Source organism: Seriola lalandi, unplaced genomic scaffold (assembly GCF_002814215.2).
Source record: "Seriola lalandi dorsalis isolate HSWRI2012SDOR001 ecotype SW California unplaced genomic scaffold, Sedor1 jcf7180002054125, whole genome shotgun sequence".
Classification (NCBI taxonomy): domain Eukaryota; kingdom Metazoa; phylum Chordata; class Actinopteri; order Carangiformes; family Carangidae; genus Seriola; species Seriola lalandi.
Window position 1 is genome coordinate 80,657 of NW_019524678.1, and position 23,971 is coordinate 104,627.

The 23,971-nt window shown below is 39.7% G+C and overlaps 1 protein-coding gene across 1 annotated transcript; it reads left to right on the forward strand.

Moving 5' to 3' along the window:
• The first annotated feature begins 2,334 nt into the window (after nt 1–2,334).
• lsm6 (LSM6 homolog, U6 small nuclear RNA and mRNA degradation associated) lies at nt 2,335–4,433 on the forward strand. Its single transcript, XM_023403321.2, has 4 exons — nt 2,335–2,390; nt 2,833–2,938; nt 3,016–3,129; nt 4,256–4,433. The coding sequence occupies exons 1-4, from the start codon at nt 2,355–2,357 to the stop codon at nt 4,288–4,290; spliced, it is 291 nt and encodes a 96-aa protein (XP_023259089.1). The 5' UTR covers nt 2,335–2,354; the 3' UTR covers nt 4,291–4,433.
• Nucleotides 4,434–23,971: the final 19,538 nt, after the last annotated feature.

The window sequence follows — 23,971 nt, forward strand, 5'->3', positions numbered from 1 at the left end:
AAGTACTTTATGATTCCACCTCTCACAATCCCTCTTTCTCCCACTGTCTCTCTCCCTCTCTGTTTCTGTTAACACGTACTGGCACATCCTCCCTCCCTCTATCCTCTTCTATCTTTCACCTCACCATTTCATCCCTATTTCCCCCTACATCATTTTTCATGTACCTCCCAAGCTGTGCAGTGTTTGGGTCATGCACCCAGCAACCAGAGTTTTATCAGATGGTAGACTTTCTCTTATCCTTCACAACACAGCACAGCAAAAGCGGAATAAAATAAAGAAAAAGATCTGAAACCTCCAGGCCGCTTAAATTCAGTCACACTATTAAAAAAAATTAAAAAAAATCATAATGTGTTTTAAAAATTATATTCATTTCAAAGCACACGTCCCTTTAAGAAATCTTATAAGACGATGTACATAATCTTAAATGTAATAAGGTCACATGGTATATGCAACATTGCTATAGCAGTATTATAATGATTTATGTTAAAGGAATTAAAGTAAGCAAACAATCCTATAAATGAGAATTATTAGGTATCTCTCAATTAAAGGTGGACTTCATAGTTGAGGAAATTAAAATGCAACGCAATTCAATGTTATTTATATTGTGGCCTATTTATATTTATTTATTTATTCTATTGTATTTAGTTATTTATATGTATTTATATAACAGTTATGCTGGTATTATCCATATCTTTCTTTCCTTTTCCCCTAAGAACAAGGTAGTGTTTTAGTTTAGTTTGAATGTTTTGTTTAAAAATGTCAGAAAATAGTAAAAAATGCTTGTTATAATTCCTCCTACGCAAAGTGATGTATTCATATTGTTTGTTTTATTCAACCAAGTGTCCGAACTATCATAAATAATGAAGAAAAGCATCAAATCATCAAATCACATTTGAGAAGCTGGAACCAGCAAATATTTCGAATTCAAAGATTTATCAATCATCAAAACAGTTGCCGATTCATTTTCTGTCAATCAACTAATCGATGAATGGGCTAATAGTTGCAGCTCTACTGTACTTACAGTTTGGCTTAAGATCCAGACATTGCTCTCCTCCTTGTACATCTGGTGCCCAGCTACAAGTCCGCTGGCCAGCAGAAGCCAGTTTCCATCACGGCTGTGAAAGTTTGTACAGGTTCATGGAGGCTGTACTGTAAAAACTCAACATAGCACAGGAACGCAGGGACAAAATCCTCCCTTAGGTTATGTGACACATATGTAAATCTGTTAAAGTGAGTGCATTCCAGGAATTGCTTTGATGAAGGTAAAACAAGGTCTGGGAAAATTCAGTGTTAGTTTTTATCAACTCCCCACATAGATATTTTGTACCAAAGGTGTAAAATTGACATAGAGTTCATATGTCAGTTTAGTTACATTTAATTCAACTCTGTCACACCATAAGATCATAAATTATTTTCAAATGGGGATTAATGGGGATGAAAACAAAACATTTGTGTAAATAAGATTAACATAATTTATAGTTTTATTCTGTGATTTTTTTTCCCTCAAGATAATGCTGTCAGTTTTTGCGTATTTGTACTTTATTTTGTTTTTTTGTTGTTGTTTTTAGTTGAAGTGACCTTTACTGCTTGTTTGAGGTTGTAATTTTGTATGTTTTTAAGTCTGATTTTAAACATCCAGAAGCTAAAAATATCTTGCTTTGGTCATGATCTCATTAGATGACTGGTTATATTAGGGAAAAATCTGAAATACAAAACACACACTTCAAAATGACCAAATACCAAGAGGAAAAGTCATACTAGAGTTTCATCAATCAACAATCAACAGAATGTAGATTACAGTGCATGTTTACTGTAATCTACATTCATCAAACACATCAAATAGACTGGTAGACATTTTCAGTGTAACTCTAAAATCATGATAAAATGGGCAGTAGAACATAAAATGGATTTCATTCTCAACCTCATCCAAATCACACAGATGACACTCTGTCCTCCTCTGGGACTGAGTGGAAGCGTCCAGTTTGCACAGCCAGAGGCAGAACACCAGATCTTAACTTAGCACAAATAGATTGCTGGTCTCTGTTCTGCATAATATTTCTTCTGACTATTTTTCTGGTTAATTTTCAAATAACACATAAAATACAACAAACAGGACAAGGCAACCTATTTCTAAACATATCTACTGTTAACCAACTTTGCAGCAAGTCACATTATTGCCTTTGTATTTTAGAAGACTTGATAAGGATAAGGCTGACGATAATCTATATTTTCATTACTGTTGACAAATTTCATGAAAAGACCAAAAAAAAAAAAAAAAAAAAAAAAGTACCACCGCGCAGTTTACAATTTGGTCCCCGCGCGGCTTCCGTAGAGTACACGCCGCTCATTGGTCTATGTCAAATACAAAACGTTTGGAGAACGTCCACCGGGTAAGTGAAATGCGATTACACATGCAGCTACTGCAAATAACTACAAAAAAACTGAAATTTCCCTGTGCTTTTCGGTCAGCTTCGTCTCCACTAAACGTATATAAAGTACTTACAAGTATAATGATCCTCCCACATCCTTAAATACCAGCATATTCATTAAAGAGTTGGCAGTTAGCGGGTTAGCTAATTAGCTAGCGGCTAACACTACCTAGCCACATAGTATTATTGTATATCACATTCGCGTTTGGTGAAATAGATAAATAACTACACACATTGCTCATCGCAAACAAAACCCCACCGTTTGATTAAACGAATGAACACCTTCAAGCAATTGTTATGTTGTTGGTATAATGCTCGTTTGCTTGTATGTTGCTAATGTAGCAAGTTGAAATAAACTGCGACTAAGACGTGAACATCTACTGGTCATTGTCAACCCTTTCAGATCACAGTCAAGATGAGTTTGAGAAAGCAGACCCCGAGTGACTTCCTGAAGCAGATCATTGGGAGACCTGTGGTCGTCAAACTAAACTCTGGTGTCGATTACAGAGGTAACGTCACAGCCTATCCAGTTGTTTACGCATCCTCATAAAAAACATGCATACACACACTCACTGTCTATCTGCAGGTGTCCTGGCCTGCCTGGATGGCTACATGAACATTGCCATTGAGCAGACAGAGGAGTATGTCAATGGGCAGCTCAAGAACAAGTATGGAGATGCTTTTCTAAGAGGAAACAATGGTAAGATGATCCAATTTATATTTATGTTTCACAGTACCAGTCAAGGTTTTGGAGACACTTATGGGACAGCGTGTCCAAACTTACATACTGTAAACTTTGGTTCTTCAAGATTTGAGGCAGTGGTGAACGTCAGAAATGCATGATTGTTTTCTTACTTTGTCATCTATGCACATGTATTATGATCACAGCACATGTGCTCACACAATGTAACATGTCTTATTTGAGCTTTATTCCTTTTCATAAGTAAGCAGTTTCTGAGCTTATGTGCAAAACAGACAAACAAAAAACTTATTTAGGACTTAATTAGGACTATAATGAGGTGTGTTTTTCTCAGTTTCAAATAGCGATACACCTCATATTTATGATTCCACTTTCTTCACTTATTCCCTCACATGAGCAGCTTATCCATTAGTGATGTAGATAATGTTAAAATCAATTACTACTGTAGTGATATTTTGACCAAATTATGTCATGCTGGCCAGCAGAGTGCTCATTGTGATAACAGGAACAAAAGCCATAGATAAAATAAAAACTAACAATCACTTAACCCAGCTGGTGCTTAATAAAGTCGACAGCCTTACACCTCTACCGAGAATCCCATAATAACTAACCAGTACAAAACATTTCAGCACTCTATGTATAGGAAGAGAAATGTGACTTTCACAATGAGATCTGCTTCAGTGGGTCAGGGTTTCCCCACAGAGAATTTATTTGGGGTCAGCCATGGGAAGTGGAAGGTGGGGTGACTACAGACAGCACTGAGCATCAAGTCAGCAGTAAAGAACATCAGTTTCACAACCAACTACCAGTTCCATATGGATTCACTACTGTAGCAGGCTTTTCAATAAATATACATTTTTATATGCATCTCCATAAAAAAACACGCATTTGACACCAAATTCCCTCCGCGTCTTATAACTTAGATTTTAGATCTTGATATTCTCAACCATTTGTTACTGAGATTACAATATGCTTTGCCCCTGGAAAGACATTTTCATTTGGTGCATGATCACAAGTTGACCATAAAACAAGAAATTATGTGTCAGGAAGTTTCAGAGTAGTTTCATTATGTTGCACTGTAAAACTGTAAATTTCAATACCTTTTCTTCTTTTCCTCTCTTCACAGTTCTGTACATCAGCACCCAGAAGAGGAAAGTTTAGTGAAGCTCCTTTTGTGTTTGTGTTTATTTGATGCGTCAGTGGACAATTGTCCTGTGTTTTTGGTTTTGTATAGCCTGAAGTCCTGAAGAATGTTTGTTTTTGTAAAAGTGGAATACATTAATAAATCCTGAGTTTTCATCTTTGTTTGATTTGGGTGTACATTATTTACACAAGGGAAACTATAGAAACTATTTTTTTCTGTTCTCAACTTTCTGAAACACACTATACAACACTATAATTCCAAAAAGCCTAATTCTGAAAAAGACTCATTCTTGTGAAGAGTTCACACTGTAATATCTTGTGATTTAATTCTTGAATGTCTATCAGGCTTCTTCAGTGCCAGTGGGACTGTAGCAGTGGGATAAAGGTGGACTTTTTTTCCTTGTTTCACTAAATCACTCAAAGTTTATCCCCGGAGCAGGCAAAGACGCCCAAATCTACCACTGTTTTACCACAAGGCTTCAAAAGGATTAGAACATATTATTGTAATTTGTTAGAACTAATGTACTAATTTTGTAATTGATCTTGATACACTGGCCTGCAGAAACCCATTACTGAACAGCCCCTATAAAAATGTACTCATCATTACAAGTCATCTGATGATCAAATAAATAAAATAAAATGTTAATTCTAAATAAAACTTTGTTTGAGTAATAGTAGAGTTAGTAGAGATATGACTGCATGATACATATGAAAGTAATGTGTTGCTTGTTTTAATGGTGCATTATGGACAGACTTATGCACAAAAATCTTTCACTTTGCTGGCCATTCAAATATCCATTACTGAATGACAAACAAAGAGTATGACTGCAGGACTAATCTATAAATGGTGCCACCTGCAGGTTATGTCAGACTGCATTTACATGTAAACAGATCTATCAGATCAACTCCCACTGCCCTCTGCAGCAGTCCTCCATATTTTAGTGCTTTTGAATGTCTCAGAACACACAGCTTACCTTTTGTCATCTGTGACTGCACACAGGTGCTCTTTGTTCCTAAGTCAGGTTGGGATTGGCTCTGCCGTCTCCATTGACGTTGCCCTGTGAAAAGGAACACAGCAGCATATGCATGGAATTGGAAGTTTATTCCATTTTAGTGTGGCCTGTGATAATTTAGTAAATGAGTTCAAAAGTGGCATCACCTCATTACGCTAAGATAAGAACGCTATAAATATATGATTCATTAGGCTCTTAATGAGAAAGCTGTAGTGTGGAGGCAGTGGGGGGAATTCTTTTCCTTCCAAGGGTGGATTTTTGAGAGCCTTGTTTTCCAACCTGTACATGCGCACTCTGGCCCCTGGAAAGAGACAAAAGGCTGCCAAGGTCAGGCCCGACTTGAGAATGAAGGACACGTTATTGATCAAACTCTGCCGAGCTGCAGCTATAGAGAGGGAATGTTGGGGGGGATTGAGCTGCAACACAGACAAACACACACACAGGCAGACATAGGCACTGAGTGATGTGTACACAGAAACGCATTGTACACAGTGCAACACACAAAGAATCATTATGGCACCTAGTGAGGGTTAGTACAGGCAAATATTTACCCACTGGAATCATAACTGAGCCGCTGGCTGTGTGGCCTCGCAGGGAACCCAATTAATACCATTCACACAAATGACCTAGTGGCAGACATCATGGTATTGAACCATGTACTTTTTAAAAAAAAAACGCTGAACTGATGTAGCCACTTTTTCATTTTGCATGTCCATGTGCATGTCAACATCTGAGTATTGATTTTAGCCTCATCAACCCTTTCCCAAACCCAGATTTTTTTTTTTCTTTCGGATCATTGAAATAAGGAGGCTGATGAATGTGAAAAATCCAGCCTTTTTCCCCTGTTTGGCTTAGTTTGTGTAGGGCACTGGTCCCCACTTACCCCCATCAAAGCAGACTGGCTCAGGGTCTCGCAGAGGATGCTGCAGTGGCTCAGCGTTGATGTATGGAGGTGAGTGATGGAGGGGAGAGGACAAAGGAGGATAGGTGACAGCCTTGTTATGTAGAAGAAAAAGCAAGGGAAGACTTAAGTCTTACAGCACCACCAGCTGCCAGAGCGACAAAACTACAGTAGGAGACAACAGGAGCAAGGGAGGGAGGAGGGAAAGTGGAGAATGACTTTGACCCTGACTGATCACTGCAGCATGACTGTCTAGCCTTTTCACAAGGGATCAAAGGATGACAAGGACAACCTGAAAATCAGTGGGTTTTTTTTTGTTTTTTTTAAATGTTTGGCTGTACCATGTTCTCATTTGGAGGACATGTTTCTGTCTTCTATGCAAATGTATTCACTGTGTATCTTTTCATGTGAATGGTTTTGCCAGGGTTGATGGAGAGTCTACTACAAATCATTAATATTCAAGTTATCTCTTTCTCCCTTGTTGCAGTACAGAATTACCACATGGTAAATGAATTCATCATGTGCATGCACAAATAAAATAGTGTGGTAAATGCCCAGGGCTGGACAAAACATCACAAACATACTGCAATATAATGCAACACAAAACCACAAATTACAGCTTAAAAAATGTCCATTTGGTCATTTGGTAACCAACACCTCTCTGACTCAGGTTAAAAGTTAAACACAGATCATGTTTCTTGCATCACATTATACTGTCACTGTATCCTCTGCCTGTATGTACTGTCTTGATGTAAGTAACACATACTTGTTTTTGCATGTGTAAAGAGGTGTGTATTTGGATCTGTGCTGCACTGTCCTGTGTGAACTTGACCAGTTTTAACCTCTGCTTGACAGCCTGTCATGTGCTTAGGATGTAAATGATGGCAGTGACCTCCCACACTGTGTGTCCGCTCTCACATTCCACTGGCTGGGTCAGAGGTCCTGCTAGGTTAGCGCAGAATAAACAAACACCTTCGACACCGCGTAACAATGGCAGGCTAATGGTGAAAACAGCTGCTACTGATTAATAAACTGTACCCTGCCTGTTTGTCTAATAATCCATAAATCAGTTAAGGCTAGAACCCTCATAATAAAGGGTGAAGTGTGTGTTACTGTGCATTGCTGACGTTTTTCAGAAGGCTCCCTGCTCTATTTTGTTGTCTTTCAGTAACCTAAATCCAAGTTCAAGTTTGATGGTTGTTTTGATCCTAATTGAGTATGAGGGCCTGTGCTGGCCTGTGCCGCTCTACAACCCTTAGGCTCTTTATTTAGCCCTGAGGACAGCCAACCTTGGCCAGAAATGTGACCCTTGACCTTCTTATCTGGAAGAAGCTATTCCCAGCATGGACAGGGGCTTCCGTGATTTATCTTGGCTCCAAATGGCAGCATGATGTAGATGGTAAGGTCAGGGGAGTGTAAGTAGGTACCCTTCAGGAGGCCAGAGAGCAGTACTGTTGCACTCGCGGAACATTTACTATGAGCGTGTTGCACAGGATCCAGGGCTGTGGACAGTAACAGACTTACACACACCAGGCAGGAAAACTCTTGCGTGGTACAATAACATGATCCACGTGAGTCCTTGAACCCTGACCCCAAAAGGCTCTCCAGCTGTCCCACAACAGCAGGTTCTATTTTGGAAACACATTCACTTGAAATCTTACTACATGTTAACCATATTGTATTACTGACCGTGACCTGACCCACTTACACCACAATTAGATGGATGGATGGGAATACAAAGCACATCACCACTATTCTTCTCGACAAGGTAAAACTTGTTCTGTTGTTTGTATGTTTTGCGTCACTAGTCTGTCTTCATCGTCACCGCCTTTGTCAGCAAAAACAAGTGAGGCTTCAGGGTCGGGGTAAAGTGTGGCATCTTCAATCGATGTCTCTATTCTTTCTCTGAGGGTTTATTTAAGATTATTTCCTTCACATGTTTGATCTGGTGGAAAAAGCTCTAAGACACAAATGATTCTAACGGGCTATCACACACTTGAGACTGAGACTGAACTCAGACTCAAGTTTCAAAAATGAAGATTTGAGACTTGACTTGATGAGGATCATGCTACATGACTGAAATCTCCAGAACATCTACTAAATGGACCTTGAGGTGAGACTGTTTTGTCAATTGCACGTTCTGTTGTTAAAAAGGTGACATACTGTGGGTTTTGGAAAGACACGGCAGTGCCGGGCCGCCCCCGCATAGTCGAACAGATAAACTATTTAATTATTAGGTCTGTTAATTGAAAGGACGATGTCTCAACTTTGCAAAAGACTGTCTTTATACAGCTTTGAAAGGAAAAGGCTCAAATGTCATACCAATTGAATAGTTAGTATTTAGAGAACTAAAAGACTTGAAATGAAATTGCAGATCTACTTAATGTGCTAACATTCAATCCAAAATATATTTGACCTGAACTTTCCTCTTTGATACATGAAGGGATTATTTTGTTTCAGAGTAAACCCCAAACAAATCATATCTGGGGGGAAAAATCCTGTTGCAAACACTTTAAATAGTACATTCAAGAGTGAGGTCATCAGTGCTTGTGAGCAATAATTAGTGACTATGAGCCTTTTTGCTTCAGATTGGCTATTACTTGTCCTGTTTGTCAGCCAAGTCTCACTACTATGCACATGAGGTTTGCATGAAATACAAACTAGCCCTGCACTCAGGCAATTAGCCTCCATTACGCTGGCGTTCCGATTGCCAATTTGTCTGCCATGCAAGGTAATCCGGAGTGTTGCTGGCAAGCACCCAAAATGGTAATAATGGTATTGCAAGAGCCTTTTGTTGTTGTTTCCTCTCAGACTAACGGCCACAGGCGGCTGGTGTGTCAGTAGATGAAATGTTGAGGAAGTGGAAATGTTTGCGCGGCAGTCAGGAGTCAAGACATGAACCTTTGCCCTCGAATGCTACAGTGCAAAAGCTTTTTAGTCTGGTCTAATTCTGTCCTGACTCTGTATCAGCTGGTGCTGCTGGATGTTCACAACACATCTGTTTACAACAACTTTGCTACATAAACTTAAAAGATGATGTTGTACAGTGTTGTGTTGACAGATTTCATTTCCTCTGCCTCAGGTGGCCAAAAATTTGGTCCTTGCAGGTTGAAAGGATAATTTTGGTTTATTACAACTTGAAAGTGATTTTTCTAATTTTGACCATCATTTCTAGTGGTTAGGATAACATTGTAGTCAACAAGTTAACTGCTGAAATCTGGCTAAAGATAGGTCATCCAAACTTACTTAAGAGAAAACAGAAAACAGAAAATAAAAAATATAAAAAGGTAAATAATTAAAAAATTAACCTAAACCTAATGTTGTAAATATCCATTACGGTTTACAGAGGCCAAAGTTGTGAAAGTGTTTCTGTGCAATGAGTAATTATTACTGATCTTTTGGGATGCCTTTAATTTTAGCTTAAACTGCCCAACGTGGTTTTTTTCTTCTTTTTTTTGTGTGTGATTAACACACATGTTTCTTGCCCTGTAAATCTGTACTGCAGTGATTCTACATCATTACCTGATTGCAGCGATTTCTTTAGTGAGTGCAGCAGTATCATAACCAATAGAGATGATAATGATCAAAAATATGAAAGTAGGATCCATGTTGCTATAAACTGGAATTATCCTCTAATGGAACTTGTTTGCTCTCACTTTGTTGAAGACTGTTGGTGTCAGTTTGTGCATCCATGGTTATGGAAAGAAGTGCAGTGGTTTGACTCACTGCACTCAGAGTGCCTGTGATATTGCTCAAGGGTAAAGCCAGACAGAAGAGTTATGACTTGAGCCCATCTCTGGCCATCAGGGAGGTCATAAGGAGGCTACAGACTCAGCCGCATACACATTTACCTAACACTCAGGAACACACAGTAAGCTACCTAATCTATCACAAACACACACATACACGTACGCCCGTGCGCACACACACGCACACACACACGCACACGCACACACACACACACACACACACACACACACACACACACACACACACACAGGACTAGGGCCAGTACTAGAGTCAGGGCTCAGTCATAAACACAATTACAGCCTTTCAGTCTTGGGCCTGAGCTAGGTCTCTCTTCTGACTGTATGCATGCGTGTGTGTGTGTGTGTGTGTGTGTGTGAGCGAGAGAAAGACAGAGAGAGAGAGAGAGAGAGAGAGAGAGAGAGAGATAGAGAGAGACAGATAAAGAGAATGTATGTGAACATTTGCGTGACAACACTTGATGAGGCAGACGAGTGAGAGCACCTTTCACATCAAGATATGATGTCCCGCACAGAACAGTGCAGGAACAAGAGGCCATTAAATTCAATGTGACACTCTCCAGGTTAGCCACTGATGCTTTTTACGTGAGTGTGTCACTTTGAGAGTTTTTAACGACCATCATGGAAAGTGGTGAGGAGATACTCTCTGACACACACACACACACCACGGGCAGAAGGCACTGGTAGGATTGGAGGAGCAGCTTTTATATGGAAGACCTAGAAGAGGAGACATCTCACAGACTTTTATGAAGTGCAAAAAGTGAAGGGCCACTGCTTTTAAGTGAGCCTACAAATTACAACTTGAAACATATTCTTACGTCATATTTTTTGTTTATTGTGATCATTGACGCAACATCCTCCTTAGGAAAACCCTGTATAACCTTCAAATTAAATGCGTAAGGTTATGCCGCATGTCATCTTGACCTGTCACCAGTCCCAGTACTGTATGGCTCAGTGTTTAGACGCTGCATGTTTAAGCCCCTTGTGCCCTCTGGTGGCAGATATCGGGGGTGATTTCACTCAGTGCCAGCCACTCAGCCTTCTCGTTCCCTATTTTAATTGACCTGGATTTGTTCCTTTGCTTTTCTGTAATGAAAAAGCGAGAGGTGCCTTGAGACTGAAAATCCTGTCAGCTTCGCCCTGCAGCAATTCCCACACCCCAAAACTGGGTCCCCTTTACAAGATCTACTGTTTGAAGCTGAGCAGAAATAAAAAATTTAAAAGACCTGGGTGCCTCAATGCCTTGCGATGAATAATTAAGAAATATGCATTTCCAGATAATGGAGAAAGGAATTTTAATACATTTGGATGTAAATCCATTGAAGAAACACTTTGGCATATATTTGTGTGGGGCTCGTACATGAGTTTGTCTTGTATCCGTATTTCTCTGTGTAAAGAGACAGTAAAATATTCATCCAGCATTTCACACTGAGTTTGTGGCTATGTTTAACATAGAGAATGAGCAGGATCACTTTAAAAAAAAAAACAGAAACCTGTACAAATAGGACATGTGCTCATTTGGGTCCTGCACTCAAAGGATATGAACAGAGATACTATTACTAGTCATACATATACATATTAATGTCGTCTGTCGGCTTCTTGATGCGCTGCTGAGAGGCTCATATTGTCAATACAAGGCAATCAATAGTCTACATCATGAACAAGGTCATTCAATCAACATTCAATTAAACATTATAAAGAGATTAATTAGTTTCAGACAGAAATAAAAATCAAATTTTGTAATTAATAGATCAGGCAGTGATTTCACAGTCTCTGTATGAATATATAAAATACTATATAAATATACAACATATTGCCTATTTGTGTGATTAAACACAATCATCCCTTCAGTAAAAAGATCAATAGAGGTTCCCATTTTTAGTAACGGAAATCCTGCTGTCCAATTAAAATAAAATCACAGTTTCTCGTCTGTTACTATTTAAAAAAGGACATATACAAAATGCATAAATCATCAACAATTTAGTCAGTCATACCTGTCACCATCTCCATCTGACAGTGTTATACCAGACCACTTTAAAGGCATATTTGAGGATGAATTTTCCCCTGCTGCTCTTTGGGGTTTTTTTTTTTTTCCCTCTTGTCATTACAGAGACTAACTCACAACTCCCTGTACAGTTATGAATCATAGACCATGGGCCTGTTTGATTTTACATTTGATGACTCATCAGAGATTTAACTCTTCACATTAAAGCCTGGTGACAATTTTATAGCCTCCATACTGGAAGAAGACTGAACATGTTGTGCCGTGCTACAACAGAAACCCCTCTGTCTTCATAACTCATCTCCTGTGATGGCAGAGCTGGATTGAATCATCTTTGCTAGAGGCTGGTAGCAGAAAAAATCCTGGCAAGTCTGGGGCTGAGGTGTGCATGTGTGTGTGTGTGTGTGTGTGTGTGTGTGTGTGTGTGTGCGTGGCATTTGTTGTGTGTTTGTGTGTGTGCTTCAATGAATGTTCGTCCTAATTAAGCATCAGCAGCTTCTTGGACCAGGGGGAGGCAAGACTTCACAGCCATTAAATCAGGACAATGCTTTTTGTGTCACTGGTGCTGGCATAAGTTGCCCTGCTTCCCCTCCTTCTCCTTGCATCTCTTCTCTCCTTACCCTCCCACCTCCTCACCCTCCGTCAGTCTCGCAGCTGCCATGCAGCCTAGGGCTCCAAAAATAAATGATGGCTTCCCAAGTGCATGGTCAAGGCCAGGCAAGTTGGCAGGGCTGGGCCTCCTTCGAGAGCTGTCTCTCAGTGACTGCTCACTGGTGTGCCCTCTACTGGTAGAGTGTGTGAACTACTATTACACTTCAGGAGGCACACAGGTAAAGTCACAGGGGGTAGACAAAATAACAGAAACACTGTTGAATATGATGGAATATTTCTAAAAGCTATATACTTCTTCATTACTGACAATTTTATGATTTAGTTTGTTACCATTTAAACACCTCCAGACTATTCTTTCAAAAATCTTTTTAGTAATCTTACTTAATTTGGGTAATTTGGTTTGCATGTGTGTATCTATATGTGTATGTAGGTTGGTATATGTATAAGTTTAATACATATGTAACATGTACACTCACTGAGCACATTATTAGGAACACTCCATTAAACCTTTGCTCTCAAAACAGCCTCAGATCTTTGTGGCTTGGATTCCATAAGATGTTGAAACTTTCCTCTGAGACTCTGCTCCATGTTGACATGATTGCATCACATCCTTTTCTGCAGATTTGTCAGCTGCACAATCATATTGCCAATCTCCTGTTCTACCACATCTCAAAGGTGTTCTGTTGGATCAGATCTGATGACTGGGGAAGCCGGTTTGAGACGACTTCTGTGATATGGTGCATTATCATGCTGGAAGTAGCCATTAGAATATAGTGAAGATGTGGTCATAAAGGGATACACATGGTCAGCAGCAATACTCAGACGGGCTGTGGCATTCAAACCATGATTGATTGGTATTAAGGGGCCCAAAAAGTACCAACAAAACATTCCTCACACCATTACACTACCACCACCAGCCAGACTGTTGACACAAGGCAGGTTGGGTTCATGGATTCATGCTATTGATGCCAAATTCTGACCCAACCATCTCTGTGCCTCAGCAGAAATTAAGATTTGAGATTTTCCAGCCTTCAACTGTCCAGTCATGGTGAGCCTGTGTCTAGTGCAGCCTCAGGTTTCTGTTCTTGGCTGACAAGAGCGGAACCTGACATGGTTTTCTGCTGTTGTAGCCCATCCACCTCAAGGTTGGACATGTTGTGCACTCTGATGCTTTTCTACCACGGTTGTAAGGAGTGGTTATCTGAGTTACCCTAGCCTTTCTGTCAGCTCCAACCAGTCTGTCCATTCTCCTCTGACCTCTTTCATCAACAAGGTGTTTGTGTGTGCAGAACTGCAAGTTTTTTTTGTTTTGGCACCTCTCTGACTAAAAGCTCTAGATCAGTAGTTTCAGAAAACCAGCCCGTCTGACACCAACAATCATGCCACAGTCAAAGTCACTGAGATCAAATTTTATCCCCACTCTGATGTTTGATGTGATCATTAACTGAAGCTCCTGACCTGTGTCTGCATGATCTTATGCATTGCACTGCTACCACATGACTGGCTGACTGGACAATTGGGTGCACAGGTGTTCCTAATAAAGTGCTCAGTAAGTGTATATTTACATGTATGAATTGATTAAAGTTTTTAAAGTTTACTTCTCTCACACGTGTGAACAACAACACATGATTTGTTATGTGTGATGTTTCTTCCTTTTCCCTTCCTTGTTTTTTCCACTCGAATCTCTGGTTTTGATAAGATGAATATAAATAAACCTAAAAACGTCAATGTTAAAAGCTTCACTATGAGGGCTGTTGTATTGGATTCCATTGCACAGGTCTTATTGTGCTATTGTGTCCACTTGATTTCGCAATTGGACACTCAACCTTTCTTTAACAAGTCCTTGGGGATAAATAATTGATCAGTGAACAATATAAGGGCTTTCATCTCCAGGTTTACAAACCATATCTCACATCCTGGCAGATGACAAACACAATAATCTGAATCTTTCTCATCAGACTTGGAAGCTGGAGTTTAGCACCCGTAAAACACCAATCTTGTTTCTTAATGAAAGCAAACTTCAGCAGACAAGCTGTGAGGACTGTTCCCGTTTCCTCTCCTCATGCAAAATCTCACTGGATGACAGGGAAGTTGAAGTGAGGGCACTGAAAAGTCAAAGTGGGTCAGTGTAGAGTATTCCCAGAACTGGCGTAAGCGCATGCTTTTCAGCTCTCTCAGGAAAAACTAAGGTCAGCAAAGGACCAGTCTGTGTGAGAGATAAAGATAGAGAAAGAATATTTAAATCATTTGTACAATCAGACACATCCATAACATACTGGATTAAGGACTGGATTAATTATTGAATTAAGTGGTTTGTTAATCGACAGAAAATGAATCTGGAACTGTTTCACTGATTGAAGAATTTTTGATATACATATATGTACATTATATACAGCATAAATTAAAAATTTAATGTCTCCTGGTTGTGATTTGTTGGTTGGACAAAACCAAATGATCAACTGATTAATCATGAAACTAATCATTACATTAATCAACAAGGAAAATAATTAGTTGCAGCCCTACTTTAAATAGTCACTCCTACTTTTACCTACTGTGACAAGCATCTTGAAATTACTGAGCACATAAAAGCAAAAAATACATTTAAGGTCTTAACCTCCTTTTTATCTCATGGCATGACTCTATTGTTCACGTGTTTATATTATTCTGTCCATAAGCTGCAAGGTTATTACCGTTGGTACGCAGCCTCTCCATCGGACGCACAGACAATATAATACTCCGGCTTACACGAGATGACATGCAGATGAATGCACATGAAGATAAAATATACAAAAGAAAGATGTCACTCTTGCGTCAGAACACACAAACACACACAGCCTCATCTGCTCTCCATCAAACCTCAGAACAGTGAAGCGGCTCGGCTCTGTAGAGTGGATGAAGTGGCTTAGAGGCAAGTCCTTTGGTCTGGTATTAATTTTACATACACTGAGGAGTCCATATATATCTTTTATCCATTTAATTAGTTCTGCTGTCTCTAAGTTGGTCAGATCCATTTCGCCCTTGACGATATGGGCTGGTCCAGTCAGTCATGGAATTCATCAAATATATGCATTGCATCTCCGAGGACTATTCAGGCTTTAATACATATTCAATGTCTGCGTTATTGTTGTCAAAGGCAGACGCACTGAACTGCAGTTCAGAGAATTGAGAGCAATTTATCTCACATTTCTGAACAGGCTGTTATTGAAACTGGCATCAAACATTATGAATAATGTCTTACTTACATACAAATAAATGTTCATAGACACAGACCAGTGCTGAGGGCCTAAGGCGTTTTAGCTTGAATACTTCCTACAAAACAATTCAGGACATGTGTTCCTTGTGAAATGCAATCAAAACATCTCAATAGATGATTTATTCATTTTAACAAAATTTATACAAGTTTTATAGATGTTTTCCTTTTACTGTTTTCTGTGTGATACTTCTATAAACGGGAGAGTGGTGCACCAGTGGGTGGACTGGGTGTCCACTAGGGGTCAGGATGACACAAAACATTCAGTACCTGCTGCGTGGGGTGAAATAACTCCACACATGCTTAGATGTTTCAGCATTGTAAAATAATGTAAAGCCAGATCATCACAGAAAATTATCCACATTGTTGATAAGAAAAGTGTTCATTTTGATTAAAAAAAACACTACACTATTTAACTGAAATAAAAAGCTGTTTATAAACATGAGATTATTATATATATATTTTTAAACATATTATTAAAACCTTTTCCAGGACATTGTAGCAATAAATGCTACATAAAGAGAAACACTATAAGGACCTGGGGACAGAAGAAATGTTTGATTTCAATATATATGTTTAACGTCAACATAAAATGAAAAGTACACTGTGGTAAAAATTATTTTACACTATGATGATTCCTCATCTATAAACTGATCATATCTTAAATACAGACTGTCCGTTCACCTCAGGTCCTGTGTCATTACTATCAGAAATGACCTTAAGCTATATTTTATATTATTTTGCCCAATGTTACACACCTCTTTGTAACACCCCTCATGGATTAGATCACATATTAAGCCATGTAGCAAAATTTAATTATTAGGACAAATATATTCAGAAATGTGTCAGTCAATGTTATAAAAGTTTAGAACTAGAATTTTTAGAAAGATGTAACTTAGACGTGAAGATGAAATAAGCTGAAACTGAAACACACTTAATCAAAAATAGTAATCAATAACAGAAGAACATCAAATATCATCATCTAAAACCTTCTTTGTGTTTGTGTGTTCCTATCATTAAATCCATAATTCGATTAACCTTCGCCTCCTGATTCAAACGGTCTCATTAATTTCCTCCAATTTTCTGTTTTTTAATCTCTATGTTTTTCTGTTATATCCTATAGGTAAAGAAAAGAAACAAAGCACAAGCCTAAAAAAACAAGAGGAAATATGTTTTGAATGGTAAAATGTCACAGTTTGGATTTTGGTGATCCAGTGTGTTTCAGTTGTAATGAGTTGTAATGAGCACTCAGCATGTTTCTATCCTGGCCAAAAATTTTTCCATGTAAACTGAAAAATTATTAATATTTACAATCAGTTTGCATTTAAAATTTTTTGTTTTTTTCCCGTGTATCTGTAATTATTCACTATCGTTTAATGAAGGCAAGCACTGCTAGAATTTTGTCCATCATTATATCATTATATTACGGATACCTTCTTCACAACAGGATATTTCTTATGGGTTAATAAAGTAAACTAATCCAACACATCAAAAGATAAAACAGGAACAAATACAAGGGTATATAAAGAAAAACGGGGAACAAACGGGAAGATCATTAAAAACAGAAGTGACAGCAACTTTGTTTATGAGGATGGGTGAGTTTACTCAGTCAACAAAACTGCATGAATTTCAGACGTGGTCCACTTACAACTGTACAAACTCATGTGTTAACAAACAAGAATATGTGTTTCTGTGAGAGTTTACAGTGTGTGTGTGTGTGTGTCGTGTCAATATGTGTAGTGTATTGCAGGGTGCTAATACACAACACAGTGGGAGCTGCTCCAACATGGTGGAGTCTTTAACAAGCTGTCAGGGGCCATAACATTGTTCTCCTCCAACAGTTAACACAGCACATTGAGCTGCTCCAGGTAGTGACACCCTCAGTGCACTACAGAGCACCTTTGTGGTCCTGACACACACGCACACGCACGCACATGCACACACACGCACACGCACACACATGCACATATAAAACTGTATCTGCACAGACTCCTGCTCACATTCTCACTTCTGGCCCCATACACACCAAAGCAGCTAATAGGCGGCAGTGCTCTAGCTTAATGGAAGTGCAGAGAGAGTTCTGCTGTTGAGGTAGATAGGGCCCTCTGGGCAAAAACACATTAACCTATTTGGAGGGCGTGAATTCTAGATGGTGTTATTAGCAGAGAGTCTGAGCACCTTGAGCTGAGTTGCTCCAATACTCAGTGTGAGTTTGTGTTTGTGTGTCAGAGAGAGGGAAAGGAGGTGAGAGGAGGAGAGAGAAAATTCTTGTTTTAGTTGACTGTCTCAGACCAGAGTGAAGGTCTTTGCACAATCCATCTCCTCTGTGAGAATCAGCAGGTTGAAGGAAAAGCCTAACTGCCTTCACTGAGGGTGTTATTAGCCTTTTGGCTGCAGCACAACGGGCAACACATGGCTGAAAAGCTGAAGAACAAAACTGGCCGGGACAACCACTCATTTGAGTTTGACAGAAAAAATAGACAAAAAAAAGTTCAGTCATCGTGGCAACAGGTTATGTTGTCATACACTTTCAAAAAGCAATAAAAAATGACTTGACTGTCATTGCCACAGCTACATACTCAATTTTGCCCTAAATGCTTTGAAAAAAGGGGGCAATTACGCTTATGCCATCCACCAATTCTATCCAATTAGCCAATTAAGGCTAATTACAGTTTTAGCTTTGGCACAAGGATTTTCATAATTAACCATTTATCAAATCTCCACCCTCTTTCTCTCCAGAAGACACCCAGGCGGCAGTAGTGGAGTTGAGAAGGCGTTTACCCCTTTCTGCCTCTTGATCCTCCAGACTCCCTGGTCCACCTTTCCCCAGGGGAGTGGAGCTTGGCTCCAGCTTACACCACATTCCCTTGATTACCTTTTTAGGGTTGTAAATATGTTTTGATTTGGCCTCTTTCAACAAGATATGTTAATTAAGCTTTATGAATAATTATTTTATACACCTTGGCTATAGAATATACTGTAAAGTGTGACCCTGACCATACACTGTCACCTGCACACTATGAATTTATTGAGGTGACCAGAGGGTCAGCAGGACCTCTAACCTGCAGGGTTCCTCTCTGCCACACACAACACTCTAACCCCTATTGTACTACTGCATTATCTACTTTTAGTTAGATTCTCCAGTTTCACAGTGTAAGTGAATTTCATCGAGTTGTACATTATTTAAGGGCAGAAATTATTTATCTAATATTCATTATTTATATTTATACAAGGAGCTTGTCCACAGGGAGCAGGTCTCATTTTCAGCCTCATATTTTGTAAACAGGCAGTCACAGAAGCGACAGTTCCTCTGATTTAAAGAGACAGGCCTGCTTATGGAGAGTGATGCCTACCTTGAATTCAAATGGAAAGGTGATAAATTTTTTATATTTTTTTTTTCATGCAGCATTTGCATTGACTCACTCTCAGATTCTGCCGCTGCTTCCCCTTTCAAATGGACAATGGGGACAGACAGGTGAGTTTGAGGTGGAAAAAGGAAAGAGAAAAGCCATCTGTGCTGCAGCCTCCTGGAAACTGGACGACACCAACTCAGGCAGAAAAAAGGATTTATTCAGCCTTTGCTTTAGAAAATAGATGCTAGAAAGAGAGCACCCTTTGCCCCATGCTGACCCTTTTGCTACTTGAAGGAATTATTCATAACAGATTGGATTATTTCATCCTGATGACAAACAGTATTAATTATTCAGTTTCATGGTTTCTTCACTTCCGTTTAAAACTGAACCTGAGATTTTGTGGAAAGCCACAGTCCACTTTTAGAGAAGTGTCCACAAATACCCCCAAAAAAACAACAGCCTCAGTCACAAACTCAAATTCTGGCTCAGTAGAGTTCTAGTGAGAGTTCTACTGAGCGCCGGAGGCCTGTGCATTAAAAAGAAAAACAGTGTTCAGTTGGTCTTGTGGGTTGTAGCATTCGTTATGCATCTTTCTATGTTAACACCACAGATAAGACAGACAGGAGGGATGGCAAGGCCAGACAAGCAAGTGCGTGTTTGTTAGCCAGAGTGTGTGTGCCCGCACTTCCACACGCGGCGCGTCTGAGTACCTTTAAGTATGAACAAATTCGCTTTTCAAAGGGAATAATGTAGAACAACATCATGTCAACTTTACGATATATTTATATATTTCTTTGCCCCAACATTAAATTTAAAGCAGCATTTTAAAGTTAAGGAAAAGGGAATGCTGCGCTCAAACCGAGACGAAACAAGAGACATGGGGAGCAGTTATGCAAATGAATGAAATAAATGTCAAAATGGCAGTGAAGAATTGATGAGGACAGAGAGCGCTTGTCTTGGTTGCGAGGGAAGTGGATGACTGAGAGGACAAGCGACGTTCATTTTCAAAGGAAAGTTTCACGCCGCTATCATGGCAGCCATTGTGACTTGCAGATAAATTTTAATGCCCCACTCTGACGATTCTGTGTCACTCTCCCTCTTTCTTTTTCTTTCTTTTTTTTTTTCAGAGTACCCATTGCTATCTCCTCTCCCTATCTTGCTGCGATGACATCCGAACAGACACATGTGCATGTGGTGCGCCAGGACCCAGAAAGCCTGTGCACATGGAAAAGAAAGATGGGGAAAAAGTCTTTATAAAAGATTCATCACAAATGTCTCTAATCCACTACTGCATTGTCAAGGAGATGTTATAAAGCACACATTGTAAATGGATTCTTCCCTCACTGACTAAAGTCATTTCTGCAGAGGGATGGGGGAGTGGAGTCGGGGCGACAGGGGGCATCCTTGTGTGGCACCAGACAAGTACATAGTGTGAGCAGATGAGCAGCACTCTCTGGGACTGCATTACTACCTGTCCCCAGTGCTGTGCTGCCTGTGAGCTCGACTCTAATGTACAAGCCGGCCACATTCCCCTTGTCAAGGCCTTGACGTGCACGTCAAAAATTACCCAACCTAAAGTGACAGTCCCCTTTCTTCCCTTCTCTCCCCTCTCTGCAGCCGGGCCCGCTCTCCAACCTGCTAGAAGAGTGCTTTGAAAGCCAAGACTGCCAATGCCACTCCACAGCGGCAGGCACTTTATTTATTCCTCACCGCAGGCAACGGGAGGTAAAACAATATGGATGGCACTGTGGAAGCTCATAATATTAGCTTTGGCTGTGGGCACTCGGCCATAAATATCACACTGCCTCATGGAGAATATGATTGGAGCCACTTGAAGTATCAAGATTTTGAGCAAAGGTCTGAAAAAAATGGGATGGGGGTGGGGAGTAGGGGGGGTCACTACCTTTCTTTCATCTCTTATCAAATCACCCTTCAGCTCCTCCATCCTCCCTGTGCAAAGTGACATAAGTCTCTCATGCTTTTAGTGGCACTTTGAAAAATAAGACCTCAGTGAAGCAAAAATAATCACTGTTTTCAACACTTCACTTCATCTGGCGACGCTCTTCACTCCTCCATTTCAGAACCCCTTCAATCACATATGATGATATTAAGTATTACTTATTTATTTTCCGTTGGAAAGGTGCAGAGCTTGAAAAAAAAGGGGAGGCGACAGAAAGTCGAAACAGGAGCCCTGTCCCGCCACAAACACACATACATACATACACACATACACACACACACACACACACACAAACTGACACATTTTGTAAATCTTTGATCTCTTCCACTGTTTGACTTTTACATTAGTAAAAAACGTGACATGTTATGATCTGACGGTAATTTGTGTGTGTGTGTCAGGAAGAGGGAGAGAGGGAGAGGGAGAGAGAGAGAGAGAGAGAGAGAGAGAGAGAGAGAGGGAGTGGGTGAGACAGGGAGAAAAGGAAAGAGATGTTTTGGTGTCGCATGTGTTTTACTACATGTTTCTCTTGAGGACAGACGACTTTTTGATTTATAATACAGTTAAACAGAAGTTGCTGAGAGGTGTATTGACATGTTTTAACACACAAACATGCATGTGTGCGCACACACACACACACACACATTTACTTGTGTCACTTTTGGGAAAATTACACAGACTTGTATTCATAACACGACTTTTGTCCCCAATTGGACAAGCTGTCCTCAATTAACTTAAGTCTGAAATTTGTCCCCAAAAGTAAATCTCTCTCTTTGTCGCTCTCTCTCTCTCTCACTCACACACACACACACACACACACACACACACACACACACACACACACACACACACACACACACACACGTCCCTATTAAGATAAGAAAACAGAGTGGAGTAAGGACAGGGATTTGGACACCTCAGCCTGATATCTGGAGCAAAAACAACAGTTTCTCTGCTCAATAATCTCTTATTGTCTCTTTTTTGTCTGCTCTACACAACTCCAGACTGACACTATTCTTTCTGTGCTGTAGCTCTATTAAGCACAAAGGGACAGAGGAAAACAACACAAAACAAAACCTTACCAAATGCACACTATACAAGGAAAAACAGGGCAACAACCAATTAATTAAAGTTGTAGTTCTGCATGACTTCCACAAGTGTTTAAGAAGTTCTGTACTTTTCCAGTTAAGTGAATGTAACTTATAAGTTGCAAAGGTTGTAAGTGTATATGTAGCTGCTGTTATGGGGTCATTCGCCAAGACGCCAAATATTGCAATCTGGGCAGTTGCATCAGCTGTGCAAAAATATCCGATAACGTAATGAAACCAAAGTAAGTACAGCACTGAGAAAGAAAGAATTTTAAATGTGTAATATTTCATTTTATGGGTCCCAAGACCAATGACTTTTGGGGAAATGAACTTAATCAATCTTTCAGTTTTATGAATAAGACTTATTTGTGTTACATTCTATTCACTGTTTATTTTATTTAATTTTCTGACTTAGCAAGTGCCAGTTCCATGCTAGATAGATTAAATCTGCGTTTTCTGTTTGATACCTGTATATTGTTTATGACTAAATCAAATCAAATCAACTCATATGGAACTGTACATTTTTATAGAAGGATCCTGCTTGTTACTTACTCAAGGAAAGTGGGGACAGTGTTAAATTGGTTCTCCTCCAATGACATAGAGAGTTCATACCAGGTCGGCTGAACGTTTTAAAATCAAAAATTGCTCTTTCTATATAGTTCTAAATTACAGACAATAATATGGCGAATGACGTTTCCTAAATTAAATGAATATTTATGTGGAGAGGATCTGTCAGTTCCTTCAAGGGAAAAATGACACAACTCAACACGACTGACAAAAACAACAGAAATAATTTGAATCAAGCTTCCAAAGAAAGTAAGTGAAGGTTACCTTTAAATACATCAGAGGGTTTTTTAATATAGCGAAGGCACAGGAAAGAATCGCACTATTACCATACTCCTATATGGTGTACAAACTTACTAAAGGGAAAATCGCATCTTCAGTTCGTCTTTTATATCTAGAACTGTTATGTCAATGCAATCTGCATAATTATGACTTCCTTCCACACAAGTTTGTTTTGTGGGAACTTTCAAAAAGTACAAGTACCAGATTCAGACGTAGTACTAGTTTGACTTGAGTTTAAAGTTGAAGCGAACTGGAGAATGAGTATCAGCCCTTTCTCTCCTCCTGTTCTCTTGTATCCAAATCAACGCACAGACAACGCTCACATCTGAGCCGGGTCACTTAGGACCTCTGCCTCATCACTTTAACTAAGTTACACAATCTTCTGCTCTGCTGTCTTTTCATCCCCACTTTCCCTCCTCTCATCTCACCCTTCTGTACTCGCATCTGTGTGCATCTGCGTCCCCAACTGCTGCGCAATTAAAGAGAGATGAGCAGTGCTGTTAGTTTATTAAAAAAGGAGTGAAAAAACATAATGTAGTTTGTGTGTCACCATCAATTTACTGCATGCTGAAACTTTAAAAGAGACGATGAATAATTCGAGAGGAGTGCAAAGGGGAAGAGGGGTGGCGGCGGCGGCGGTGGCGGCGGCAGTGGGGCGGGTGGTAAAAGGAATAGATGGAATGTAGAAAAGAAGACAACAGGAGAAGGAGGAGGGAGAAGGTAGAGAAAATGACATTGTTATTCATCTGACTCTTTGTCACAAGTTGAGAGTGAAAGATGCAAAACTTCAAGCACACAGTCTCCCGTGGGTGAGATACTGCAGTTCAAACAAAGTAAACAACTGTTTTACTCTGATGCACACTTTAGTCTTGCTGGAGGCTAAGTTGCCTTCCTGCTGCAGCTGGAATTG

What these genes read in the sequence shown, in the direction of transcription:
- lsm6 (XM_023403321.2), top strand. Translation starts at nt 2,355, where the DNA reads ATGTCAAATACAAAACGTTTGGAGAACGTCCACCGG. An exon ending in CTCTGGTGTCGATTACAGAG is followed by an intron (nt 2,939 to 3,015) that starts GTAACGTCACAG and finishes GTCTATCTGCAG; the next exon opens with GTGTCCTGGCCTGCCTGGAT. An exon ending in TTTTCTAAGAGGAAACAATG is followed by an intron (nt 3,130 to 4,255) that starts GTAAGATGATCC and finishes CTCTCTTCACAG; the next exon opens with TTCTGTACATCAGCACCCAG.